The following is a 22,678-nucleotide window of genomic DNA, read 5'->3' as shown; positions in this document are numbered from 1 at the left end:
CCATCCTCTCCCTGCCCTCCGCCCACCTTCTGCTCCTTTGAGGGGAGAGAAGGGAAGCTCTGTGAGGGGAGAGCTTCCCCACGTTCTCGCTGTTTCTGACACTGAGAGCAGAGCTGCACACAGTAGGGCCTCAGCACACGTCTGTCCAGTAACGGAGACAGGAGCACGGTGCAGGGAGGAGCTGGGGCAGGAGGTGGGTTTGCTGTGCCTGGAGCTCCCAGGCTGTCAGTGCCCTGCTCTGCGGGAACCGGACTGGAAAGGACCAGGCTCCGGAGCAGACTTTTCTCCTCCTGCTTCCAGCTGGGGGCCTGGAGCAAACAGCAGGACCCCATGGCCTCAGCCCCTGGTCGGTGGAAGGACTGAGGGGGGGGCCCCCGAATATGAACGCTGTGGACCAGCACCCCTGAGGGCTGTTGCTCAAACTCAGAGGCTCAGTCCTGAGCAGCTGTCACACGGGGCAGGTCACCCTGTACTCACCACTCACTGTCACCCGAGTCCCAGGACCAGACTTGTGCTCCTTGTCATCAGGGCTTCCTTTGCTGAACTTCACACAGTAGTAGGTGCCGGCGTCGGCTGGGGTGATGTTACTGATGCGGATGGAAAAGTCCAAGTTGTCTCTCTTGGTGGGGTCTGAAGCGTTTCTTACTCGGAGGAAGAGGTGTCCTTTGTCTTGGGTTCCTTTGAAATCATAGATTAGCTGGCGATTTGGGAGAGTCCCCCTGAACCACTTGATGGACCCCACAGGATGCAGAGAGGAGAGCTGGCAGGACAGAGTGACCGTCTCTCCAGCTGCGACCGACACTGTCTCAGGTTGGATCACCTGCAGCTCCTCCTGGCTTGTTGTCACTCCTGCAGGGGACACAGGGCCGTTCGTTACTCATCCTGCGAACCTGTGTGCTCCAATGTTAGTCACTAAAAAGCTCACTCTGAGCAAGCCCTGCCCTCCCGTGTGCTCAGCTCCTTCTCTGGACTATCTCACGCATCCTCACCATGAGCCTATATGCCAGACAGACAGGTACATGGAGTCACACAGGGGTAACGTGCTGACAGAGTGGGTGTGGGCCCAGCCTGAGTGGAAGCTGATCCTCTGTGGAGAGCCACGTCCCAGTTCACATCTGCATTGACCAGGGCAGAGGCCTGGCTTTTCCGGAGAGGACACAGCCTGTGTGTATGTATGTGTTTGGGGCAGTCAGGGGGGGTGATGCGTGAGGGGGGAGGAAGAGATTTGCTGGGGCAGGAGCTCAGGGTTTGTGTGTGGCCTGGCCCAGGACACCTTGCCCAGCAGGGAGCCGGGCTCAGCAGTGTGGAGTCTAGGCTGTGGAGCAGTGGGGAGAGGTAGGGTGTCTTGTAGGTTGTAACCCCAGGCATCACTCAGTGACTGCGTGGGTCAGAGGGCTGCTCAGGAGAGGGAGCCCTGCAAAGGGGAGGGAGCCCTACTCTGATCCTCCCCCTTCCTCTTCTGACCCCACCTGGACTCTCCTGGGGACAAAATAAGTTTAAGGCAGAAGTTGAATCAAAGGAAGAGGTGGCCTCTGGAGCCATCAGACCTGGTTTGGAACCTGGCTGGACCCTCATTTCCATGTGAATCAGCTTCTCCATGGGTTCTGAGTGACTGCTTCCTTCTCTAGGAGATGGGATGATGCTCCCATCTCTGCTCTGTCCTGAGAAGGACACAGGAAAACACACAGAAGTCCCCGAGCACCTGGCTGGGCACAGGGAGGCTGTTCTTGTCATGATGGCAACAGTGACTTAGTGGGAGGGGCTGCTGCTAAGCTGTCACCCACCAGCCCTGCCGATATCCCTGGAGGCCAGCCCCCAGTGAACAGGCTGTGGGGCCCCGGGGCACTGCATCTGGTCTAGGCATCCAGGGCTCCCAGGCTGGGCAGTGGGGAGCAGCTTGAGGTCCAGATCACTGGCCACTTGCAGGCAGGAGACAGGGTGCTGGCAGATGAGTGTGGGGAATGAGCGGAGGCCTTGGGCAGGATGATGACCTCACAGGAAGATGCTGATGTGAGATGTGTAGGGACCTCTGAGAACAGCCCAGAGCCTGACTGTGAACACTGGGCCAGGTGAGGGAGGGGTGTGTGGAAAAAGGACATGAAGATAGACAACAAAGTGGGACACAGAGAGAGAGAGAGACCTCAGAGAGGCGGGGTGGTAGTGGGGTGACAGGAAGAGCCAATGAGGAGGGATGGGGGAAAGGGGAATCAGCATCAGCAGACAAGGACAGGGTGGAGGTAGACTGATGTGTGGGGCTCAAGTGACCTGGGGCCATCCTCAGTCGTCCACTGCCCCTCAATGCGACCATGGCAAGTCCTGACCAGAGCTGGCACCTCTGCTGTGCACAGCCATCAGGGCTGCTGCAGATGCCCAAGAAATGGCAGACCACAGATCCCAGCATGTCCTCACTGGGCAAGACCTGTGGCCGAGGTCAGATCTCATCCCCTGTCCCTCTTCCTGTCTCCTTCCCTTCCCAGCCCCACCCTCATCCTCACTCCCGTCTCCTGACTGCTGGCCCTTGGCCTCAGTTCTCCTGGCAGGTGAGCGGCGTCTCAGAGTGCCAGACTGCATTTCACAAGACAGGGGAGGAGCCAAGTCCACTGAGACAGGGGCATGGTCAACATCACCTGAGTGAAGGTCGTGGCACCAGTGTCCAGGTGTGAGAGAGAGACAAGCAGCACAGGTGCACGGAGGCAGCGACAAGAATCCACCCAGTGGCATCAGAGGCCACACTGAAACCTGGGCCACCCCAGTGATGGGCATTTCAGACGGGCAGGAAATGCTGCTGGAATTGCAGGCTCTGGGCCTCATCCCCATAAGGGGGGGCGGCTATACCCCCAGGCCAGTCCTGAGGGCTGCATCTACATTGTTCCCATCACACAGACGAATTCTCACGATGCTCGGGCGCTCCACTGGCACGTGAGGTCCGTGCAGGCTATCTCCAACCCTTCCCCGGGGCAACTCTGACACGACAGCCAAAATCAGCGCCAAACAGAATCGGGGCTGCGGGTGGGCTCTGCATCCCAGGACGCCCCTGGGCTTTCCGGAGCTGGTTCTCCCAACATAGGCCATCAGGCCTTCCTTCTGAGGAGCCTGTCAAACTCCAAACCCAAACACATGGCTGCAGAGTCCATGCCGACTCAGAACGACCCTAACGGGCAGGGCAGAGCTGCCCCGGTGGGTTTCTGAGACTCCTTAGTGGAGGAGAAAGCCTCCTCTTTCTCCCGCGGAGCAGCTGGGGGTTTTGAACTGCTGACCTGCTAGGCATCCCACGCTGCCAACACCACTCTTTTTGAAGTGATTCTTGGTAAACCTAAATCTTCCGGTTTAGCAAGTTATTAAGTACGTGACCCCCAGGCACACACTAAGCCAACCCCCAACACTGCAAAATAAATAGCTGCTGTGGACCCAATCCCTGGTGGGGCCATGTATGCAGTCGGTTCTTTGATGTGTGACCTTTGGGAGGCCAATTTCCAGGTGGCCTACTGGCTACGCCCCAAGATGCTAGGCATAAGGTTGGCAGTTTGAAACCAACAGCCACCCATGGGAGAAAGACGGGGCTTTGTACTTCCGTCAAGAGTTACGGTCTTGGAAACCCACAGGGCTGGCTCATTCCCGTCCTACAGGTTGCTCTGACTCAGAAACGACTTGACGGCAATGCGTTTGTTGGCTGACTTATTGGGTCTTCAGAGCTGCCTCTCAAATTCAAACTCACGGCCATTGAGCCAATTCTGATGCACAGTGACCCTACAGGACCCAGCACTTTTCTGGGGCTGAAAACCTCATCTTTCTCTTGTGAAGCAGCTGGTGGGTTTGAACTGCTAACTTTGGGCTTAGCAGCCCGAATAAACCCACTTTGCCACCTCTAGGTGGGTTCAAACTGCCAGCCTTTCAGTTGAATGGTGGAGTGCTTACCTACCTGCGCCACCCAGGGACTCCAGGCACACACAGGAGGCCCCCAGGTAAGACACTCCGCCCAGTGACTGTGGAGGGAGTGAGAGAGGGCTGCTCTTGTTTTAGGATCCTGTGTCAACCCCCTCTCTCACCTCCTCTTGTGAAACGGAGCCCAGACTGGCATTTTTTCCCAGGAGACAGGGAGTGCAGACACGGAGCCCGGGTGAGCAGCCCACACCCAGGGTAATAGCTGGCGGTTATTATTATCCTTATCAATAACACCACACCGGGCTGTGAGTCAGCAGTTGGTGGGAGCGGGAGGGGAGCCGCGGAGTCAGCCGAGTGGCATGTCGGAGCAGGGCTATTCTTGTGGCTCTGCCGAGCCCTGTAATCACACCCAGGCAAGCGACAATAAAATCTGCAGTCGGGAGGGCCGGCTCCCCACCCGTCCCAACCTTTTTTTTTTTAGCTCCTCTCTGGTTCTCTCCACCAACGGCAGCCAGATTTAGGCGGCTTAATTAATTAGCTAGTGTTTATAAAGCGTTTGAAGAATTTTAGAAGTGCGATGTTAGTGCCAAATATTATTTTAATCTGCGCGAGAGAGAGTGTGTGTGTGTGTGTGTGTGTGTGTGTGTGTGTGTGTGTGTGTGTGTGTTTTCCAGCAGAGGTCTGGTTTCTCCCTTTCTTTTCTTTTTCTCTGCAGGGTCTGTTCTGGAAAATAAACAGCCCTGTTAAAAATCGCCCCTGTGGCTCTGGACCAGGGGTCATCCCACCAGCGGAGCTGACCTCACCATTTCCTGCTCGCCTGCACCTCCTGGCCGGCACCTCCTGGCGGGGGAGGAGAGGGCCAGTGGGGGACTGGGCAGGCCATTCTCCTCAGGTGTAGCTGGATGGAGTCAGTACTGAGACATCCTATTAAGGTCCCCAGGTGGCACCTGTGTGTGCCCTTGACTTTTTATGGAAAGGTGGGCCGTTCAATCCACCTGGTTTGCTGCGGAAGAAAAGCCTGGTGCTCTGCTTCTGAAAGGTCTGGTTTTACTGTGCAGCACACAGGGGTGCCCTGCGTCAGACACGACTGAGCAGCACTGAGTTACTGGGAAAGCGCGGGGCAGGAAGTACCAGGGCTGAACACTGATGACCAGCCACTCTGGCTGGGCTGGTCCATACTGGGCCTTTTCCCGGGACGTACGCTGGAGGATGGAGTGTGTCTTTTGCATAAGGAGCTTCAAAGAACTGGAAGAGAGCCCGACAAGTGGCTGAGATAGGGAATGGTTAAGTGAATGACGGCCTATCCCTGACGTGGGAGAAACACTGATGGTACAATTCTAAATGAGATGGCCATCGCGCAAACAAAATGTACTCACTGCAAAGCATTTAGACAAAAGAGAAACGCCTAGGAACAAACTAATAATCTGCTATGATTCCATCAAAGAGAACTACAATCAAAGTGTTGATGTCGTTAACACATAATGAGCCAAAAAAAGGCGAAGTCATGCCATCAGGTAACTAAGGATAAGTGTAAACATTGGGCTTCTTTCAGGCAGGTGTTCTCACAAAGAGGAAAACCCGACAGAAGCTCCACATCCGATGGGAGCCCTGCTGGCAGCGTGGGTTGCACGTGGGGCTGCTAACGGCAAAGTCAGCAGTTCAAACCCACCAGCTACTCCAGGAAAGAAACCTGAAGCGCCCATAAAGATTTGTCTTGGCAGCCCAAAGGAGCGGTCTACTCTGTCCTCAGAGCTGCTACGAGGCAGGATTGAGTTGATGGCACTGCATTTCGTTTGTTTTAGAATCCAAAGAACGGACCCTGGTTGAACCCATCGCAGCCAGTCCACACGGTGGCCAAGTCTACAGCCACGAAAACCGACCGTAGACTTCCAAGGACTGACATGGGAACACCTGGCAAGAACAGTGCTTGTTGCCAACGGGGTTCCCAAACTTCTAATTAAAAAATAATCATAGATGACGTTAAGGATTAGCAGTTATTAATTTTGACGAATGGATTTATAAGGGGATTTTTTCCCATTTATGCTTTGCTTTTTTCTTTCAAGATTAAGTATGCCGAAGAGAAAAGATGCAGGAGAAACGGTCATTTCCATATGATCGTGACTATGGAAACTCAAACTATTACCTGTTTATATCATTATGTGTAACTATCTGTATGATACAATTATATAACCACACAGCTATATTTGTATAGAATACAAAATAATGCATGATATGCATGAGGTTTTATTCTATTTTGCCAATAAGGTAGGCGCACATATGTATCTAAACAACTGCAGGGTCTTATGCAAATTCTGACGCAGTGCCTGTATTATCCATGCAACTTCTTTGGATCATGAATCTACATCTCACGGGATTTTTTTCTTTTTTTCCCCCTTCTGTTCTGATTTTCTAAAGTAGATGAACAAGAAGCAACTTCATAGGGCTTGTTTTGTTTTGATACAAAGCTTCATGTGTACGTGCCTTGTTGTGTATTCATTGCTCCATGCACCGCCCCCCAAGGATTCTATGCTTTGCTCACAGCTGTTTCTCCAGCTTCTGAGAGACCGCTGGGCCCAGAGTAGATGCTCAATAAACATTTGCTGACTAACCACTGAATGCACTGAGGAAAAAGGTCTAGAGCAGCAGTTCTCAACCTGTGGGTCGCGACCCCTTTGGGGGTCAAACGACCCTTTCACAGGGGGCATTGAATTCATAACAGTAGCAAAATGACAGCGATGAAGTAGCAGTGAAAATAATGTTATGGTTGGGGGATCACCACAGCATGAGGAGCTGTATTAAAGGGTTGCCGCAGTAGGAAGGTTGAGAACCAATGGTCTGGCGAGAAAAGCACCCAAAGGTGTCTGTGTGGGAAGTAGGACGAGGGGAGAGAGGGAGAGGTTTTCTTTCGACTTTAGGGTAAAACATAAATCAAGGTCTCAAATATAATAATAAAAACGACTGTGAACATTTCTTGCTTGGGAGGGAAACCCCGAACAGTGAATTAAAGCACGTGACTATGTTTTTCTAAGGGGAGAAACGGCGCAGTGGACAGTGGCTGCCCATGTGCTCACGGTACGGGAATCGTGTCATCAGGATGCCGGGGGTGGTGGGGGGAAAGGGGGGGCCAGCACAGGGCCAGCCAGGGTCTCATCCCTGAATCCACCGTGCCCAGCCCAGGGCTGTGAAGTAGCTGCAGCCTCTGCCCTGGTTGAGCGGGCATGAATGTGGCAGGGAATACAGTTTGAGGAAATAACCCCGGTTATTACATTTGGAGCAAGCCCCCTGCCACCTGAGACACCTTGACCCTGTCTCTTGATGGGCCAAGGAGGTGGGTCCCATCGTGTTAAAAGGTGCTGAGATGCAGGAGGATGGAGGATGGGGTCTGACCACGGGGATTGGGACAGTGACCGCTGTGGGAGCTGGCATTCCATGGGACTGCCTCAGCTCGCTGCTCTCTGAAGTTCCCTTCTACGCCAGGGGGCAGCTTTACCAATTTCCTATCTGTTGTTTTAGAAGAAAATATCTGAGTTTTCCTTCTCTGACAGTCTGACACCTTACGCCAATTCCGGCTTTCACAGGTTTGGCACACACTGGTTCTCACAAGCACTCTCTCTCCCCCTCCCTCTGGATGGATGGATAGACAGACATGTACAGAGCTATAGAGAGATATTTACACATATACATCTTGTTAAATATATTTATATATATACTTGTGGCTTTTCAGATTAAAAAATGTTAAGACAATTTTTACAAGAGAAAAAGGAAGCATGCCTGCATTTTCCAACGGGAAAAACAAATGCAGTTAGAACACAAGCTTGCCGGGAGGCCGGCCGGCCGCAGTGACCCCCGGGCGCCAAGCCTTCAGGGCAACCTGGCCCGGGGACGAGAGAACAAGCCAAGCTCACCCTTCCCGGGAACCAGTCAGGTGAGGGCTGACTGTCACCTGCACGGGTACTGATGCACCCCACTCTGGAACAGTGGGCAGCAAGGTGGCCACTCTCAGGGGGCTCGGGAGGCAGCTGGGCTGGGGCCCTAGGGAGGACTGGCCACTACCTCAGGAGCCAAAGAAGCAGGCTGGAGGCCACTCCTTAGGTCTCAAAAACCCCAGGTGCTCAGGGGCCTGAGAGCCTGCAGCCGGGCTCGGCCATGCCCAGCCCCCAGCATCTGATGAAGACTAGACTAACACCCCACCCCAAGGCCCCCACAGTGGGGGCAGCTCAGCAGCCCCCTCCCTGCCCAGTCATTACCCACAGGCTCGGGGGCCATGGCTTGACATCCCATGCACACACGGCGGCACCTCATCAGGGGTCACCTGTCATACCTGGGGCTGTTTGAGCACATCTGTGGGGGTGAGTAGAGTGAGTGTGCATGAGCGTGCATGAGTGTGTCGCTGTGTCCATGGGAGTGATGAGGGTGTTGCTGTGTGTGTGAGAGGAGCATTGGTGTGTGTGTGAGAGAGAGAGAGAGAGACAGGGGGGAGGGGGAGAGAGAAAGAGAAGTGCCGGTGTGTGTCATGTCAGTGGGAGTGCGTGGCACATGTAAGAGTGTCTGCACCTGAGGCCGTGAAAATCAGTTGGCGAGGGTGCGAATGACCACAAGTGAGGCTTGCGCGTAAGAGTGATGTGTGTACAAGTGTGCGTGGGTGTGAGGAGCCTGTGTGTGTCGAGGGTATGTGTGGGAGGGGAGCGGGAAAGTGTGTGGGATCGTGGCAGGCAGTGTGTGTGGGCCCACGTGTATGTGCTCATGTGCCCAGGCACTTGCAGTTGGGTGTGCCCAGCTGTGTACGTGCCTGGCACAGGGGACAACCTCATGCATGTGGCCACATGCAATCAGCCCATGAGAGACTGCGGAGGGGCCACCCGTTCCTGATGGATGAAGCTGCAAACCACATGGTCCAGGGCCCTGCTTCCAGAGGAGGCCCACCCCTCCACCGAGCAGCTCCTGTGTGCTTGCTCAGGGAGGGAGCAGCTTACCAGACACCGCCCTGCCAGTCACAGCCGGAGGGGCTTTGTGGCTCCCAAGGGGGCAGCTCGGGGCCTGCCAGCCATTGATGTCCCTCTGACCTTGCCCTGTCAACCCTCACTAAGACCGCACCATGCTCGGGTGCTGCCCTCCAGGCCGAGGGCACAGCCAGATAGGAAGTGTCCCTGCCTCTGCGGCTCACTTAGCCTGACAAGACCAGGTGCAGTGGCCGGCGACAGAGCCATCAATGAAGCAAGAGGAGGCTTGGGGGTGAGTCTTGAGTTAAGAGTGGGGTCAGGTCAGTTCTGACTCACAGCGACCTGAGACTGTACATCTTTACGAGGGTCAGTCAGCCTCATCTTTCTGCTGTGGAGCAGCTGGTGGATTTGAACCGAGGACCCTGCAGTCAATAGCCCAATGCCTACCCTACAGCACGACCCAGAGGAGTCCCTAAAACCCAAGTCAGGTACCAGATCTCCTGGGATCAGCTCCAGCACACAGAGTTTAGATCCAGGAGCCTGAGGGTGCCCCTTCAGCCCCAGGGCCCTGCTCCCCCAGTCCCCTCAGGACCGGTGTCCTGGCCATTCCCTCTGCCAGGAACACTAACCCCCTAGACCTGTGTTCTCAAAGTGGCCGATACCGCCCCCCGGGGGTGCTAGGATGACCCAGCAGGCTGCAGAAGCAGACACGTGCACTTGGATTATGGGCCATGGTACTGATGCTTTACATTGCAAAGGGGGCCAACCAGTAATTTTCTTTATGAAAAAGTGGGTGGAAGGCCAATTAAATTTGGGAACCTATGCCCTAGACATTGACAGGGCTGGCCTCCTGGCCTCCTCCAGGCCCAGCGGAAGTCTTCCCTATGTCACCCCCTGCCTCCCCATGCCTGATTTATTTTCCTTCATGCCACCCATGACCTGCCCTATGACATCCTGGGTTAACTTATTTAACGCCCACTTCCCACCCTGGACTTGAGCCGGGGATGGTAGGCCGGCTCCCCGCAGCACCCCCAGTGCAGACCAGAGGCTGCTCGGCATTGGTTGAGCGCTTGCTTGCATCTGCTCCCAGGCTCACTACCACGGAGGCGATGCTGACTCACAGTGAGCCCATAAGACAGAACAGAACCAGCCCCGTGGGGCTCCGAGGCGATGAATCTTCCCAGGAATAGAAAAGCCCCGTCTTTCTCCCACGGAGCAGCTGGTGAATGTGAACCGCTGACCTCGCGGTTAGTAACCACTACACCACAGGGCTCCTATTTGGGATTGAGACCCCCCAGGAGATGCCTGAGCCCCTCTGGTCGGTCACCTGTGGGATGGGGGTGAGGCTGCTCTGAGCTGACAAATGCCCAGGGCTCAGCACCCTGCTGACACAGTAAGCCCTCAGCAGGAGGCAGCCGGGCACTGAGGGATGCGGGATGACAGGTTCAGATGCTCCCAGGGCTTACGCTCAAGACTACCAGAGGCAGGGTCTGTATATAGGCTGAGAGCTGGTAGCAGAGAGCCCGGGGGTGGAAGTGGGTGGGCAGAGACCACGGTGGGCACCTGCTGGGTTGAGAGTAGCCTCTAGGAAGCAACACTTGCAGGGTGGCCCCGTGTGTGCTGAGTGGTAGAGGGAGAATGACAGTGACGTGTGCTCTGGCCACACCACACCCGTCTCCTCGGCAGGCCTACAGGACCCAGAGGACTCTAGCTCCCACCAGCCCCTGGGCTTGTTGCCATGACAATCTGAGGATCTTCTGCACTACCTCCCCATTTTGCAGAGAGAGAGAAACTGAGGCCTGGAAGTGAATCTGGCAGAAACCAAGAACTTTAGAGGGTGTCCTTCTCACTCAGGGCCCTGGGCATTCCATAGGGCAGACCCTGTCTGGCTGCAAGGCCTCCCCCAGGGCACTGTGTGGACTGAGCTCGACAGAAGAAAAGGCTACCACCATCAAGTCGGTCCTGACTCAGGGCAACCCGACATATAACGTTTCTGAGGCAGACAGCCTCACTCATCTCTCTAGGAGCAGCTGATGGGTTTGAACTACCGGACTTGTGGTACAACGGTTGTCTGATGCTTAGCCACCATGGCTCCAGGTCGAGGGATGTCCTCCTGGAATGCCCAACTGGCCACCCCATCCAACAGTCAAGGCAGCCAGAGCCAGAGTGGCATGTGCATGGCGGAGCCTGGGCCAAGCATGGAAGGAAGGCTGGCCTTGAAGCCTGGGACCACCACGTGGGCATGCTCCTCCTGAGGATGGACGGGGTCCCCTCAGGCTCTGGCTGCTGGACTCCCAGGCTGCCAATGGCGCACGCACGTGCACATACACATATTTCCCCCAACCTGAAGACAGGCACTCTCAAAGCTACCCACTGGTATCCAGTGGGCAGGCTCCCCCAAGCTGACCCTCACCACCCCTGGGTCCCGTCCAGAGGGTGTTGGCAGTTCATAGAGAGCCCTTTCCATTCTTAGCTCCTGTCATCCTCAGCTGTGCTTGTGAGGAAATAGCGCAGCGTTATGTGGTGCTGAAGGGGAAACTGAGGCTTGGGGTCAGAGGGGGACAGGGGGAATGCTTGCTTGACAACACCCAGCACACACGTGGGGCAGGCTGGATTCAAACTCAGGAAGACTGTGACCCCTAACTGGGCCCCCCATCACCTCCCATGATGGAGGGGGAGTTGGGGTATCATCAAGGGGAAGGAAATGGCTGGACCCACAGAACTGAAAGATGGGGAAACTGAGGCTGAGGGGGACCTCCTAGCTGCGCACCGAGGGAGCAGGGACTCCACCTTCTCTTCTGAGCCCCGAGGGCATGAAATGGGGACAACACAAGGATGACGGTCACCTGCGTGGCTGCTGACAGAAACGCTGGAGGCTTGAGTCTCTCTAGAGGCGCCTTGGAAGAAAGGCCTGGCAGTTGACATCCAAAAGGTCGGTCCTTGGAAGCTCCGCGGAGCACGGTTCTACTCTGACAGCCACGGGGTCGCCATGGGTAGGGACCGACCTGACGGCTGACTGATTTAGTCTCGGCGGCTAGCAAGCACCAAGCTGACCGTGCAGGACAGCTCTCACCTGACCTCCACGGTGACCCAGCAAGACAGTGCTGTCACCACCCTCCTGTCAGGGAGGGCAAGACTGGGGCTCGGCCAGGCACAGGACTTAGCCCCCGCCGCGTGGCTGCACCTGCATCCGGACCCACCGCACCATGCGCCTTGTGTAATCACTTCTTGGGGGGTGGGGTAGGGGTTGACCCCGAGTTGGGCCTTGCAAACCAAACCCCGCAGAGAGCACAGGGTGATGACGTCACGTGCCACAGCTGGCTCGGCACCTGCCTGCTTGTCGTGCTTTCTCAACTGGGGCAGGCGGGGCGGGGAAGCCACGAGTTTGCAGCACAGAAGCTGAGCTCGTGGCTCCTCCCCCACCGCGCCATGCAGAGACGGGGTGGGCCCTGGTGTTCCAGGGCAGGACAAGGTTAAGAGCAGTGGCCACCAAGCCGGCCTCCGGGGCAGGGCCCAGGTTCTGCTTTCAGACCGGGTTCCAGCCTTGGTGACAGCCTCGGCGTGTTACAGAGTGACAGGTTCCAGCCTCTGCCCAGGGCTGTGCCTAGCACCCATCCTTGTTCCTTTGTCCACCAATCTGCAAACACCGCCACCGTGTGCCAGGCTCTGCCCTGGGGCTCTGAGTAAGCCAGCCAGACACTGCGCCTACCACCGTGGGACTTATACCCGAGTGGGGCGAGCGGACTGGACTCAGGAAACCTGTCAGGTCGGCAAGTGCCGAACCACGGGGGATGGTGGCAGGAAAAGACTGTGGGGCTCCTCTAGGAGGGTTGGCCAGGGAAGGGTGGTCGGAGACCTGAAGGGAGCCAGGGGCCCAGGAAGGCGGTCCAGGAGGAGCAAACAGCAGGGACAGGAACCCTGAGCTGGAGCAGCAGCTACGAATGCGGGACAGAAGCCAGGCCAGTGTGGGAAGCCCCTGGAGGAAGGGCAGGTGGAGCGAGCGAGGTCTGCTCGATGAACAGGCCAGATCTCCCCCCTCCTTCCTGCCCCCACCCCTCCTGGGCCCAGTGAGGCGCTCCCAGAGCACAGCGCACCCCTGGGAGGCTCTGAGCTGGACTGAGAGGAGCTGACTCACTGCAAAGGTGACGAGGTGAAGGGACTGGAGGGGTGAGAATGGGAGCAGGAGCACCCGTGACGAGTGTGAAGCAGGGTGCACAGGCCTGGGTTCAAACCCTCACCAGCTACGTGACCTTGAGCGAGTCCTGTCACCTCTTGGACCCTCAGTCTATTTATCTGTCTATGGGTCCCACAGAACCATGGTGATCATTAGCTGAGACACCATACAGATGAAGGTCCTGCCCGTGGGCTAGCCTGCTGGGTGCCACGTGCCCAGAGACCCAGACCCTCTTGCTCTGGCCCTGGTGCCTCTCCGGACCCACACCCCCTCCAGGCTGCTCCCGGAACCTTCCAGATGAGCTGGCGGCAGGGCCTTGGCACGTGCAGCTCCTTGTGCCTGGAGTGCTCGTTCCCTGAATGGCTGGGTGCTCCCTCAGCTAGGTCAGCCCTCTGCTCCTCTGCGGGGCTCTCTGATGTCTCTTCCCTCATCCTGCTCCCTGTCCTCCCTGCAAACTTCTTCCCTCCTCCCCGCTTTGTTCACTTGGGCTTGTTTTTTGCTTCCCTCCTTGAGGGCAGGCATGTATGCCCTGAGCACTCAGACATCACAATGGCGCGTCCTCAGAAACACCTGCTGAGTGAGCCATGCTTACGAAAGCACCTGCCCAAAGACGGCAGAGAGGATGAGGGCAAATAGGCTTTCACTCAGACTAGGCGTTAAGAAGGGTCGACTGTGGCTGGAGGAGCCTCAGTTTCCTTATCTTTAAAATGGGCTGAGGACTCCCGGTTTCCGGCTGACTGGGAGGAAGAGACCGGGACACACATGCATGCTTGTCACACCTTTCCTCTCTATAATTTGGCCTATGTTTGAAATTTCCCCAAATGCAAAAATAAGAAAGAGGCAGCAGCCCCATGGCAGACTCCCTGATGCCCATCCCCCTGCTGATCTCCCCACCTGCTGCCCTCTGGCTCCAGGCCACAATCGCAGCATCTGGCCCTTAGAGCCCCCAGATGGGTGCGCTGGGAAATCTCACAGACACATGAGAATCAAGTCTATCTCCTCGCCACCTCCTACCTTACCTGCTCTGCCCCCTACCGGATGCCGATCCTGGCAAGGCACCTGCCGGGAAAAGCCATCCTGAGGGGCAGGGAGACGCTCAGACAGAAGACGGGCCCTGCACAGCCTGGAGCAAAGAGGAAAGTACCTTCCGCTGAGGCTTCCTCCTTCAGGGCGGGAGGGGAAACACCTGCTGCCCACCTCCCAGGAGGGCACCCTCATTAATAGAAAGGTCAGAGGCACATCAAAAGGGCAGTAGGCCAGCACCTCTGAGTTTCAATTTCCCCACCTGTCACACACTGAAGCGCTCTCTAATGCAGAATGCAGCAGTAGTTGACCACCTAGGTTCTGGGTGAGACCAATCCTGGTCACCACCCCGACTCTGATATGAACTGTGTGGCCTTGGCCCAGTGGCTCTGCCTCAGTGACCTGCACAGGACACCCTGACCCTGCTGGTCAGGGTGATCGCGCCCCCAGGGAGACTCAGACACCCCAAGGGCTGAGCCCACTAAGTGGCTGGCAGTGAGAAGGCTGATTATGGTGTTCACATTTTCCCATGGTAATTGGGGTCTGCAATTTGCAGGGTCAACTGTTTGAAACCACCAGCAGCTCCGAGGAAGAGAGACTGGGCTCTCTACTCCCGTAAATAGTTACAGTCTTGGAAACCCACAGGGTGGTCACTAAGAGTCAGCATTACCTGGATGGCAGTGAGAGCTTGGCTTGAACAGTGGGAACCAGCACAGCCTAGTTGAAAAGTACTGTACGGGACTGCGGGTGGCTTGGCCTGTTCTCCCAGGCTGCCTTGGCTCTGCGGAGGGAGTGTGGCCAGTCACCTCCTCTCCATGGGCCGCAGTTTGGGGCTGTGTTATGAGGGGACAGGAGGAGAGGGCGGCCAACTCTCCCAGGCCTGGGAGTCCACCTGGACAGACACCCAGAGGCAGGCGATGCCACGGTGCCGAGTTCCAGGGACAGACAATGAAATCACTCTAGCCCTGGTGGTGCAATGGGTTGGGCACTGGGCTGCTAACGGCAAGGACCACCAGCCGCTCTGTGGGTGAGAGATGAGGCTCTCTACTCCCATAGAGCTAGTCTCAGAAACTCACAGGGACAGCTCTCCCAGTCCTATGGGGTTGCTGTGAGTTTGCATCAACAGATGGCACTGAGTCTTTTCAGATGGCTCATGCCACTTGTCCGTCCCCCAACGTGGTAAGAGCTACAGGAGAGACTTCAAACTGAATGCCATCCACCCCCTTAATCGCACTGGTTGTTTGGGGGACACTGGTTCTACGCGAGGAGCTGCACGCGGCCCCTTACAACACCAAAAGAAAACAAAGACAAACAGCAACAGAGTTAATGCTGACTCGTGGCGACTCCGTGCGTGTCCGAGTCTAACTGCTCCACAGGGATCTCCCCGTAAGGGTACCAAAGTCCATCACCAGCTCTTTCCTCCACTGCCCCAACCTTAGATAAAGTCCAGCAACCACCTCTCTGTTACTGGCTGACAGCACATTGTGTGTGGTCCCCAAGTCCCAAAGGGCTGTATGATGAGCCATCCCAACCTCAAAGGAATCAAGATGGGATCAAATACCGGTGGTGATGACAACAGTGGGCGGCAGGGATTGAGTGCTCTCTGCCGGCCAGGCAAGGCTCCAAACATCATGTCCATGTGCATTGACTATACCCTTGCTTCTGGGAGGGTTGTTAACCCTCTTTTACAGGTGGGGAAGCCGAGACACAGGAAATCTAGTTAATGGACCAAGGAGACAGTAGAGTGGGGGTCCTGTGAGTTTGGGCTCCAAGCCCATGCCTTAGCATTTGGCTAAGCTATAGTTCTACGTCGTAGGGGTTTCCCAAACTTATTTGGCCTAAGGTCCCCTTTTGAGAACAAAAACAGAAACCTTACTCAGTGGCCCCGTGGCCATTTAAAACGTTGGTACTCTATCCCGTCACCCAGGATAAAGTGTAGGTATCTGCTTTTGCAGCTCTTCTGGATTGTCCCAACACCCGCTAGGGGGCAGTGTCACCCACTTGGGGAAATACCATTCTACTTCTCAATGTCATGGAGTCAATTCTGACTCATGGGGGCCCTGGAAGACAGGGTAGAGCTGCCCCTGTGGGTTTCTGACACTCACTCTTTCAGGGCTTAGAAAACCTGGTCTTTCTACCATGGAGCTGGCTGGTGGTTTTGAACTGCTGATCTTGAGGTGAGGAGCCCATGGCGTAATCACCACACCAGGGTTTCCTACCATTCTACGTAGAAATGCTAAGCTAACTCGCCAACAGAAGCTTAATGCAATCCAGATGTCAAATACACTAGTATGTAGCAACAGAACTAGGAGAAAGAAGAACTAGAAGCCCAAGACTGGGATGGAGAAAAGCTCGGGGTGAAGCAAGGTTCAGCGGAGGTGAACTCCCTTGGGTCACAAGGAGGAGGTGATGCACCTCGATCCTTGAAGGGGTTAATGAGATTTGCATGCAGAAAGACAAAAGTCATTGCTGTTGACTGACTCATGTGACCCCTTGTGTTTCAGAGTGGCCTGCACTCCATAGGCTGTAATCAATGGTGGTCATCTTAGGGAAGTAGAATCCTGCTACAGACCATCCTACGACAGCGCCACCCGGTGGATCCAAAAGTGCCTTTGGTTAGTAGTCAAACACAGATCCAAGTTTGCACCACTAGGAATCTAGACCCAAGTTTGTATATAAAAACAAACAAACCACAGTGGCTATTAGAGTATATTCTAACCAATGGCATCAGAGCCATTGAGTACATTTCTTCCAATGTACTTCTGGGGGGACTTGAACCCCTCCAACCTTTCTGCCAGCAGCTGAGTGTACTGAGACGGACCGGGAGCTCTCCTAAGTTTAGCTGAGGGTATGGGTTTGGACGCAAACATCTACTGGACGGTGCTGAGCCACAAGTTAATGGGTGTTAGGCGAACCCAAAGCCTCTCATTGACACACATTTGCAGAACACTGGAGTAAGTGTGGGCCAGCAGGTAATTTCAAACTGCAGGGCGAGAGGGCTTAGTCCTCCGAGAGGAAGCCTTGCTATCTTGCAGCATCTCAGCAGGCCAGTTCATTGCCATGGAGGGGGCTAGGAAGAAGGCCAGTGAGGGAGAGACAGCCCAGCCCTGCTGCTGAAGTTCTTATTATTTCTGTGTGTGTGAAGAAAACTTGGACCCACTCAACAGTTTTGAGCGGGGAAGTGACATGATCGGAGCTGTGTTGACAAGCCAGAAATCTGAGCGCATATAAAAAGGGAAGAAAAACCTCCGTCCGTCCAAGACGACAAATAAGAAAAGACCTGTCGCAGGAAGCCATCAGAGGTAGCGAGCCAGTGCGTGTGGGATCCGTGTAGCACTTTTTAGACTCCCTTCCTCTTGCACACCCCCTCTCCATCTGTTGAAAAGGGCACCGGGAAGATGCAAGTGGGGAGTATTCCAGCTCTGGGGGCTCCAGAGCCTGACAGCCCAGATGGGGGGCTCTTACGGAGCCACGTCACTCCCAGGGCGCTGTCATCTGTGGAGGCCAAGGGGCTGTCAGTGTTGCCATATGAGAAGCACCATGACTCAGTTCAAAGCTTCTGCCCCAGAAGAGATCCTTCTACAAACTTCCATGTAAGCCCAGAGGAGGGCTGCTGCAGCCCCTGGGTCTCCAAAGTCCCCAGCTTGAACCCCTCCACGTCCCAGAAACCACCCAAAGAGGTCTGGGCTCAAAGCTCAGGCTCCTCCCCACACCCGGCGTCGGCATGGTTTGAACTTGGGGAGTCCCTGGGAGGTACACAATGAGCTTGGTCAGCTGCTAACTGAGATCTGGAGGATCAAGTCTCCACAGAGGCACCTGGGAAAACAAGGGCTGGTGTTTGACTTCTGGGGGCAAAAATCAGCCATCAAAAGGGAAGGTGGAGGGAGAGTGGGGTGGAAAGGGGGAACCGATGACAAGGATCTACATATAACCTCCTCTCTGGGGGATGGACAACTGAAACATGGGTGTAGGGGGACATCGGACAGTGTAAGATATGACAAAATAATAATTTATAAATTATCAAGGGCTCATGAGGGAGTGGGGAGCAGGAAGGGAGGGGGGGAAATGAGGAGCTGATGCCAGGGGCTAAAGTGGAGAGCAAATGTTTTGACAATGATGAGGGCAATGAATGTACAAAGGTGCTTTACACAATTGATGTATGGATGGATTGTGATAAGAGTTGTATTAGCCCCCAATAAAATGATCAAAAATAAATAAATAAATAAAATTTTAAAAACCGTTTTGTTTGGAAGTTTAGGGTCATGGTTTCACAGAACCTCACGGTGCACTGGCCTAACACTGTGTTTAGTGCTTCTGTTCTACCTTTTAGTTCATTGCATTGTCTGGGTCAGAAGAGTTTGTCAGTAGCCGTCCATGAGACAACAATTGGTGTCTGTTTGGAGCAATGGATGAAGAGTCAGGCATGGGAGGAGGAAATGGAATGTGTATAGCTAACTGCCTCCACCAGCAACCACCTCCTTGGCCATGAGGCCTAAAGAACCGGATGGTGCACAGCTTCCATGATCAAACTTTCTGATCAAAGATTGTATAGTAAAATCCTGATTAAAAGGGGGGGAAATTGCGGAACAGAATTTCCAATTCTAAAGGAATTAATTACTTTCTAGAGCAGGGGTCCTCAAACTTTTTAAACAGGGGGCCAGTTCACTGTCCCTCAGACCCGTTGGAGGGCCGGACTATAGTTTAAAAAAAAAAAACGAACAAATTCCTATGCACACTGCACGTATCTTATTTTGAAGTAAAAAAACAAAACGGGGAAATACACTCGGCGGGCTGGATAAATGTCCTTGGTGGGCCGCATGTGGCCTGCAGGCCGTAGTTTGAGGACCCCTGTTCTAGAGCCTTGGAGGCTGGGCGATCCTCTGAAACTATTACTCGGAGGTCATCTTTTAATCTTAAACCAAATATATCCCCTATGGTCTTCTTAATTAATGAAGAACATTTTAGCTTAACCAGGAAAGACTGTCTACCTAAAAAGACTGCATTCTTTTTAGATCTATCTACATGGGATCTACAAGGAGCCCTGGCGGCATAGTGGTTACGTGTTGGGCTCCGATCTGCAAGGCCAACAGTTCGAAACCAACAACCATTTCTTGGGAAACAGATGAGACTTTCTATTCCATTAACAGTTACAGTCTCGGAAACTCACAATGACAGTTCTACCCTGCCTTATAAGAGCCGCTATGAATGGTATCAATGAATCAGCTCAATGGCTATGAGCTGGCTTTTAGTTTTCTATGGGATCATGTAGTTGAGCCCTGGTGGGCTCGTGAGCTGCACATTGGACTGCTAACCTCAAGGTTGGCAGTTCAAATCTGCCAGCCGTTCGGTGAGTGAAAGGGGAGGCTTTCTACTCCCATAAATAGTCACAGTCTCCGAAACCCAAGGGGGGGCAGGTCTACCCTGTCCTGTTGGGTCGCTGAGTCAGAATTGACAGGATGGCAGGGAGCTTGGTGTTGCTGAGTCTGTTCTTAACACCCACAAAGATAAGATGGTAATCCGCTTCGGGACTCGATTTTCCTCCTCTGCACAATGGGAATAGCAGCCAGCTGCCTCAGGCTTGGCTTGCTGATTTCATGGGCTTACGCGGATAAGGCCCTAAGCACACAGGATGACAAGGGACTGCCATTCGAGGAACACTGGCTCTCCTTCCTTCTCCCCGCATGTGGTTCACTTCAGGGTATCCTGGGAGCTGAAAGGCTGCGAGAAACAGGATCTGCTCTCAGGGTTTCCACAGAGCTGCCGCAGGAACAGCGATCCGGGAGAACGCCCCAGAGAACACCAGAACACTACCGCTTGAAAGGACTTTCAATGGCCAAGCACTTCGGGGGTCAAAGCCCCCCTCTTTCTCTTCTCACGAAAGAGGAAGTGAGATGAGCTTTCTCACTTAGGAAAGTACAGAGGCGTCACCAGCATGCTGCCCCGATACCCCTTATGCAATGGTTTGCAGAAGGCCCTGCTGCCCCCCACCTTGGTCTGGCCTCCCTCAGGCCTGAGGGAAGGAGGGCATAGGCCCTTCCCTGAGGTCTGCCCAGAAGAAGCAGGATCTTGAGCTCCTAAGCCTTGAGGTGGGGGCCCTAGTGAGTAACCCCCACCCCTACACACACACACACACACACACACACACACACACACAAACCCTCAGGCTCAGTGTGCTACCTGCAGAATCAGACTGCCCCCATATCCCCAAGCTCTGGCCACTTGCCCCTCACCTAGTTCCACACATCCCCTCTGCCCTGCTGCTCTAGAACCCAGGCCTGGAACTGGCTCCAAGAACCGGGGCTGGTTTAGAATTCCCTGGCATCTTTTTAGAATTTCTCCTTGGCGGCACTCGCGCTGGAAGCAATCTTTAGAAACTTCTTGCCCTGCCTCCCCCAACCAAGAAAATTCACATGACCAGCCCCCTTCACACGGTGATCATGTGAAGCAGCAGCCATCACGTGACCCCTCCCAGGCTGACAGTTCTGCCTGAGACACTAGGAGCCATTCAATCCAAAGCCGCCTTGCTAAGCCTGACATTTGAGCTTCTCACTCGAACAAATCCATTTTCTTGGAAAATTGGACAACTGCCTTCTTTCTACCTTCTGTCCTGTCTCTCTTTTGCTTTGTCAGAAATCCCATGTGTGGAGCCACCAGAGAAGGGGCCTGGGGCCCCAGCCATTAGCCAAACCAGGTGAATTCCACTGCCAGGCCCAGGGGGTGACCACTGGCCCCCACAGAACTAGGCAAAGGGCGTTCAGGAGGCTCGGACTATGGAGGTGACACCCCAGTCCCCTCCCAGCCACCCTTAGCCAGGAAATGCATTCTTACCTCCAAAGATTGATTTATTTCAAAGTTAATCTAGGCCCCTCTGCGGCTCCCACTTTTTCAGGCTATTGATGCTGAATGGATTGGAACAGAAGTTTTATGACCTAATCTTTACCATTTTATAGATTGTTTTTATAGGCAAAAGGGGGGAAAGATTGGCTCCCAAGCAGGGTGTCGGCATCCCCAGCCAGCACACTGGGAAAGGCAGGCTGCCCATGTGAGCACTTGTTAATCAGCGTCCCCGCTCACTGGCCAAGGACTGAGCCACAGGGTCCTCTTCAGAGAAGGGTGTGGAACAGGCCTTTAGCAATTAACTTGGACGCTGGTTTCCCCTTCAGGAAAATTCAGCTGGGGAGAGACAAGGACTGGCATTCCAGGGCCAGGATGGACAGGGCAGGAACTCAGACATGTGCAGGCTTGGGCAGGAAGGAATAGACTGGAGATGCCACTCACTGGAGACATGAAATATACCAGCATTTCTTTCCGCCCACCAAGGACCCAACTAGAACCGAAAGCATAAGGGGAAGCGCAGGGTGGAGGTGCCCAGGTGGATTCCCAGGGTCTCGGGGAAACAGGGCAACGAGGAGCTGCTGTCTGCCCCTACTTCTCCCACCACCCACTCATTGCTAGTTCTCCCATTTTTAAAAATTCTCTTTTCCCTATGCTATAAGATGGTTACCAGTCTCTAGGCAAATGCAAAACGAAGGGGGGGGGGGTGGGATTGGAGTGGATGCTGAGCTCATCCTCACCTCCCTTCTCCAGGGTAGGAGGTACAGAGACCTCTCTGCAGACACACAGCTTCCGGAGGCTGAACAAACAAGATCTCCTTCTGCCCCCACCCCCTTCCATACCGCTTCTCTGAGACCTCCCCCCCCCCCCTTCTCAGGAGGCCCGAGGCTTTGCCAAAAAACCCCTTTAAGAAGCAGGGACTCCTGAATGGTGACCTCACCCTTTGGCGAATACACACTGTAGTCTTCAGAGCCCGCCTGCTGACTGCAGCCAGGTGTTTGATGTAGGCCAACAAAAAGACAAGCTCAGAGCCACAGGTAACAGCCCCAGCCGAGCACCTGAGCTGCAGGGGAGCTGGGGGAAGCCGGAGGAAGTAGGGACCTGAACCCAAGGAAGACGAGTGGGGAAGGGGGAGCTGGGAGCTCAGCCAGGCAGCGAGAGGCTCCGGGTAAGCTGCTGTGAGTCCCCATCAAGATCTGTTGTTCGCAGCAGCTCACCCCAGGGCTGCCGCGGCCTCCCCCAGACGCACTGTAAGGTTGTTTACTCTGCATATCGGGGGGGACGAACCCCCTCTTCCCTAGGAGCAACAGGGGCTTCTGTTCCCACTGAGAGCACAGGGATGACCTCTGCCCCCACCCTCGCTGTCTGCCCCAGGAGTCAAACGTGTGGCAAGCCCAAGTCCTACACCAGAAAGCTTTCATGGAAGGAAGCCCGCGCGCGCGGCGCCCAGCTCAGAGAACGCAGCCGGCGTGTCTCCCCCATGGGGCTGGGGCTGGCTGAGCCAACTAATCCGCCCCATGTCCCAGCGCCCAGTCCACCAGCTGCAAGTCTGGGTCCAGAGAGACAGACTGTGAGGCAGAAAGCGGGGCTCTATCCTTGGCTGTGTGACCTTGGGCAAGTGGCTGGCCCTCTCTGGGCCTCAGTTTCCGCATCTGTAATCCAGGTGGCAGGCATATCTGTCCTACCCTATTTACTACTGTTCGCCGAGCAGCTCCGAGTGGCGGGCTGCGAGGCCACAGCCCACAGTTTGGGGAGACGCGAGGGGGGCTTACCTGTCTGGAGGCAAGGCACGGCGGCGAGCAGCAGGCAGAGCAGCGGCCCGAGG

The 22,678-nt window shown here is 55.0% G+C and overlaps 1 protein-coding gene across 2 annotated transcripts in view; it reads right to left on the bottom strand.

Annotated features, from left to right (window-relative positions):
- SIRPA (signal regulatory protein alpha) overlaps positions 1-22,672 on the bottom strand; it is a 46,597-nt gene extending 23,925 nt beyond the window's left edge. For both annotated transcript variants that reach the window (XM_045295192.1, XM_045295194.1), the window contains exons 1-3: positions 22,626-22,672; positions 1,548-1,661; positions 478-849 (exon numbers count right to left, since the gene is read on the bottom strand). In XM_045295192.1, coding sequence (XP_045151127.1) covers positions 478-849; positions 1,548-1,599 — 424 coding nt within the window. In that variant the 5' untranslated portion in view covers positions 1,600-1,661; positions 22,626-22,672. The remainder of the gene's footprint in view (positions 1-477; positions 850-1,547; positions 1,662-22,625) is intronic.
- Positions 22,673-22,678: the final 6 nt, after the last annotated feature.

This window comes from Echinops telfairi, unplaced genomic scaffold (assembly GCF_000313985.2).
Source record: "Echinops telfairi isolate 266 unplaced genomic scaffold, ASM31398v2 ScPeMD7_5592;HRSCAF=6446, whole genome shotgun sequence".
Classification (NCBI taxonomy): Eukaryota; Metazoa; Chordata; class Mammalia; order Afrosoricida; family Tenrecidae; genus Echinops; species Echinops telfairi.
This window is presented reverse-complemented; position numbering and strand designations above follow the sequence as displayed.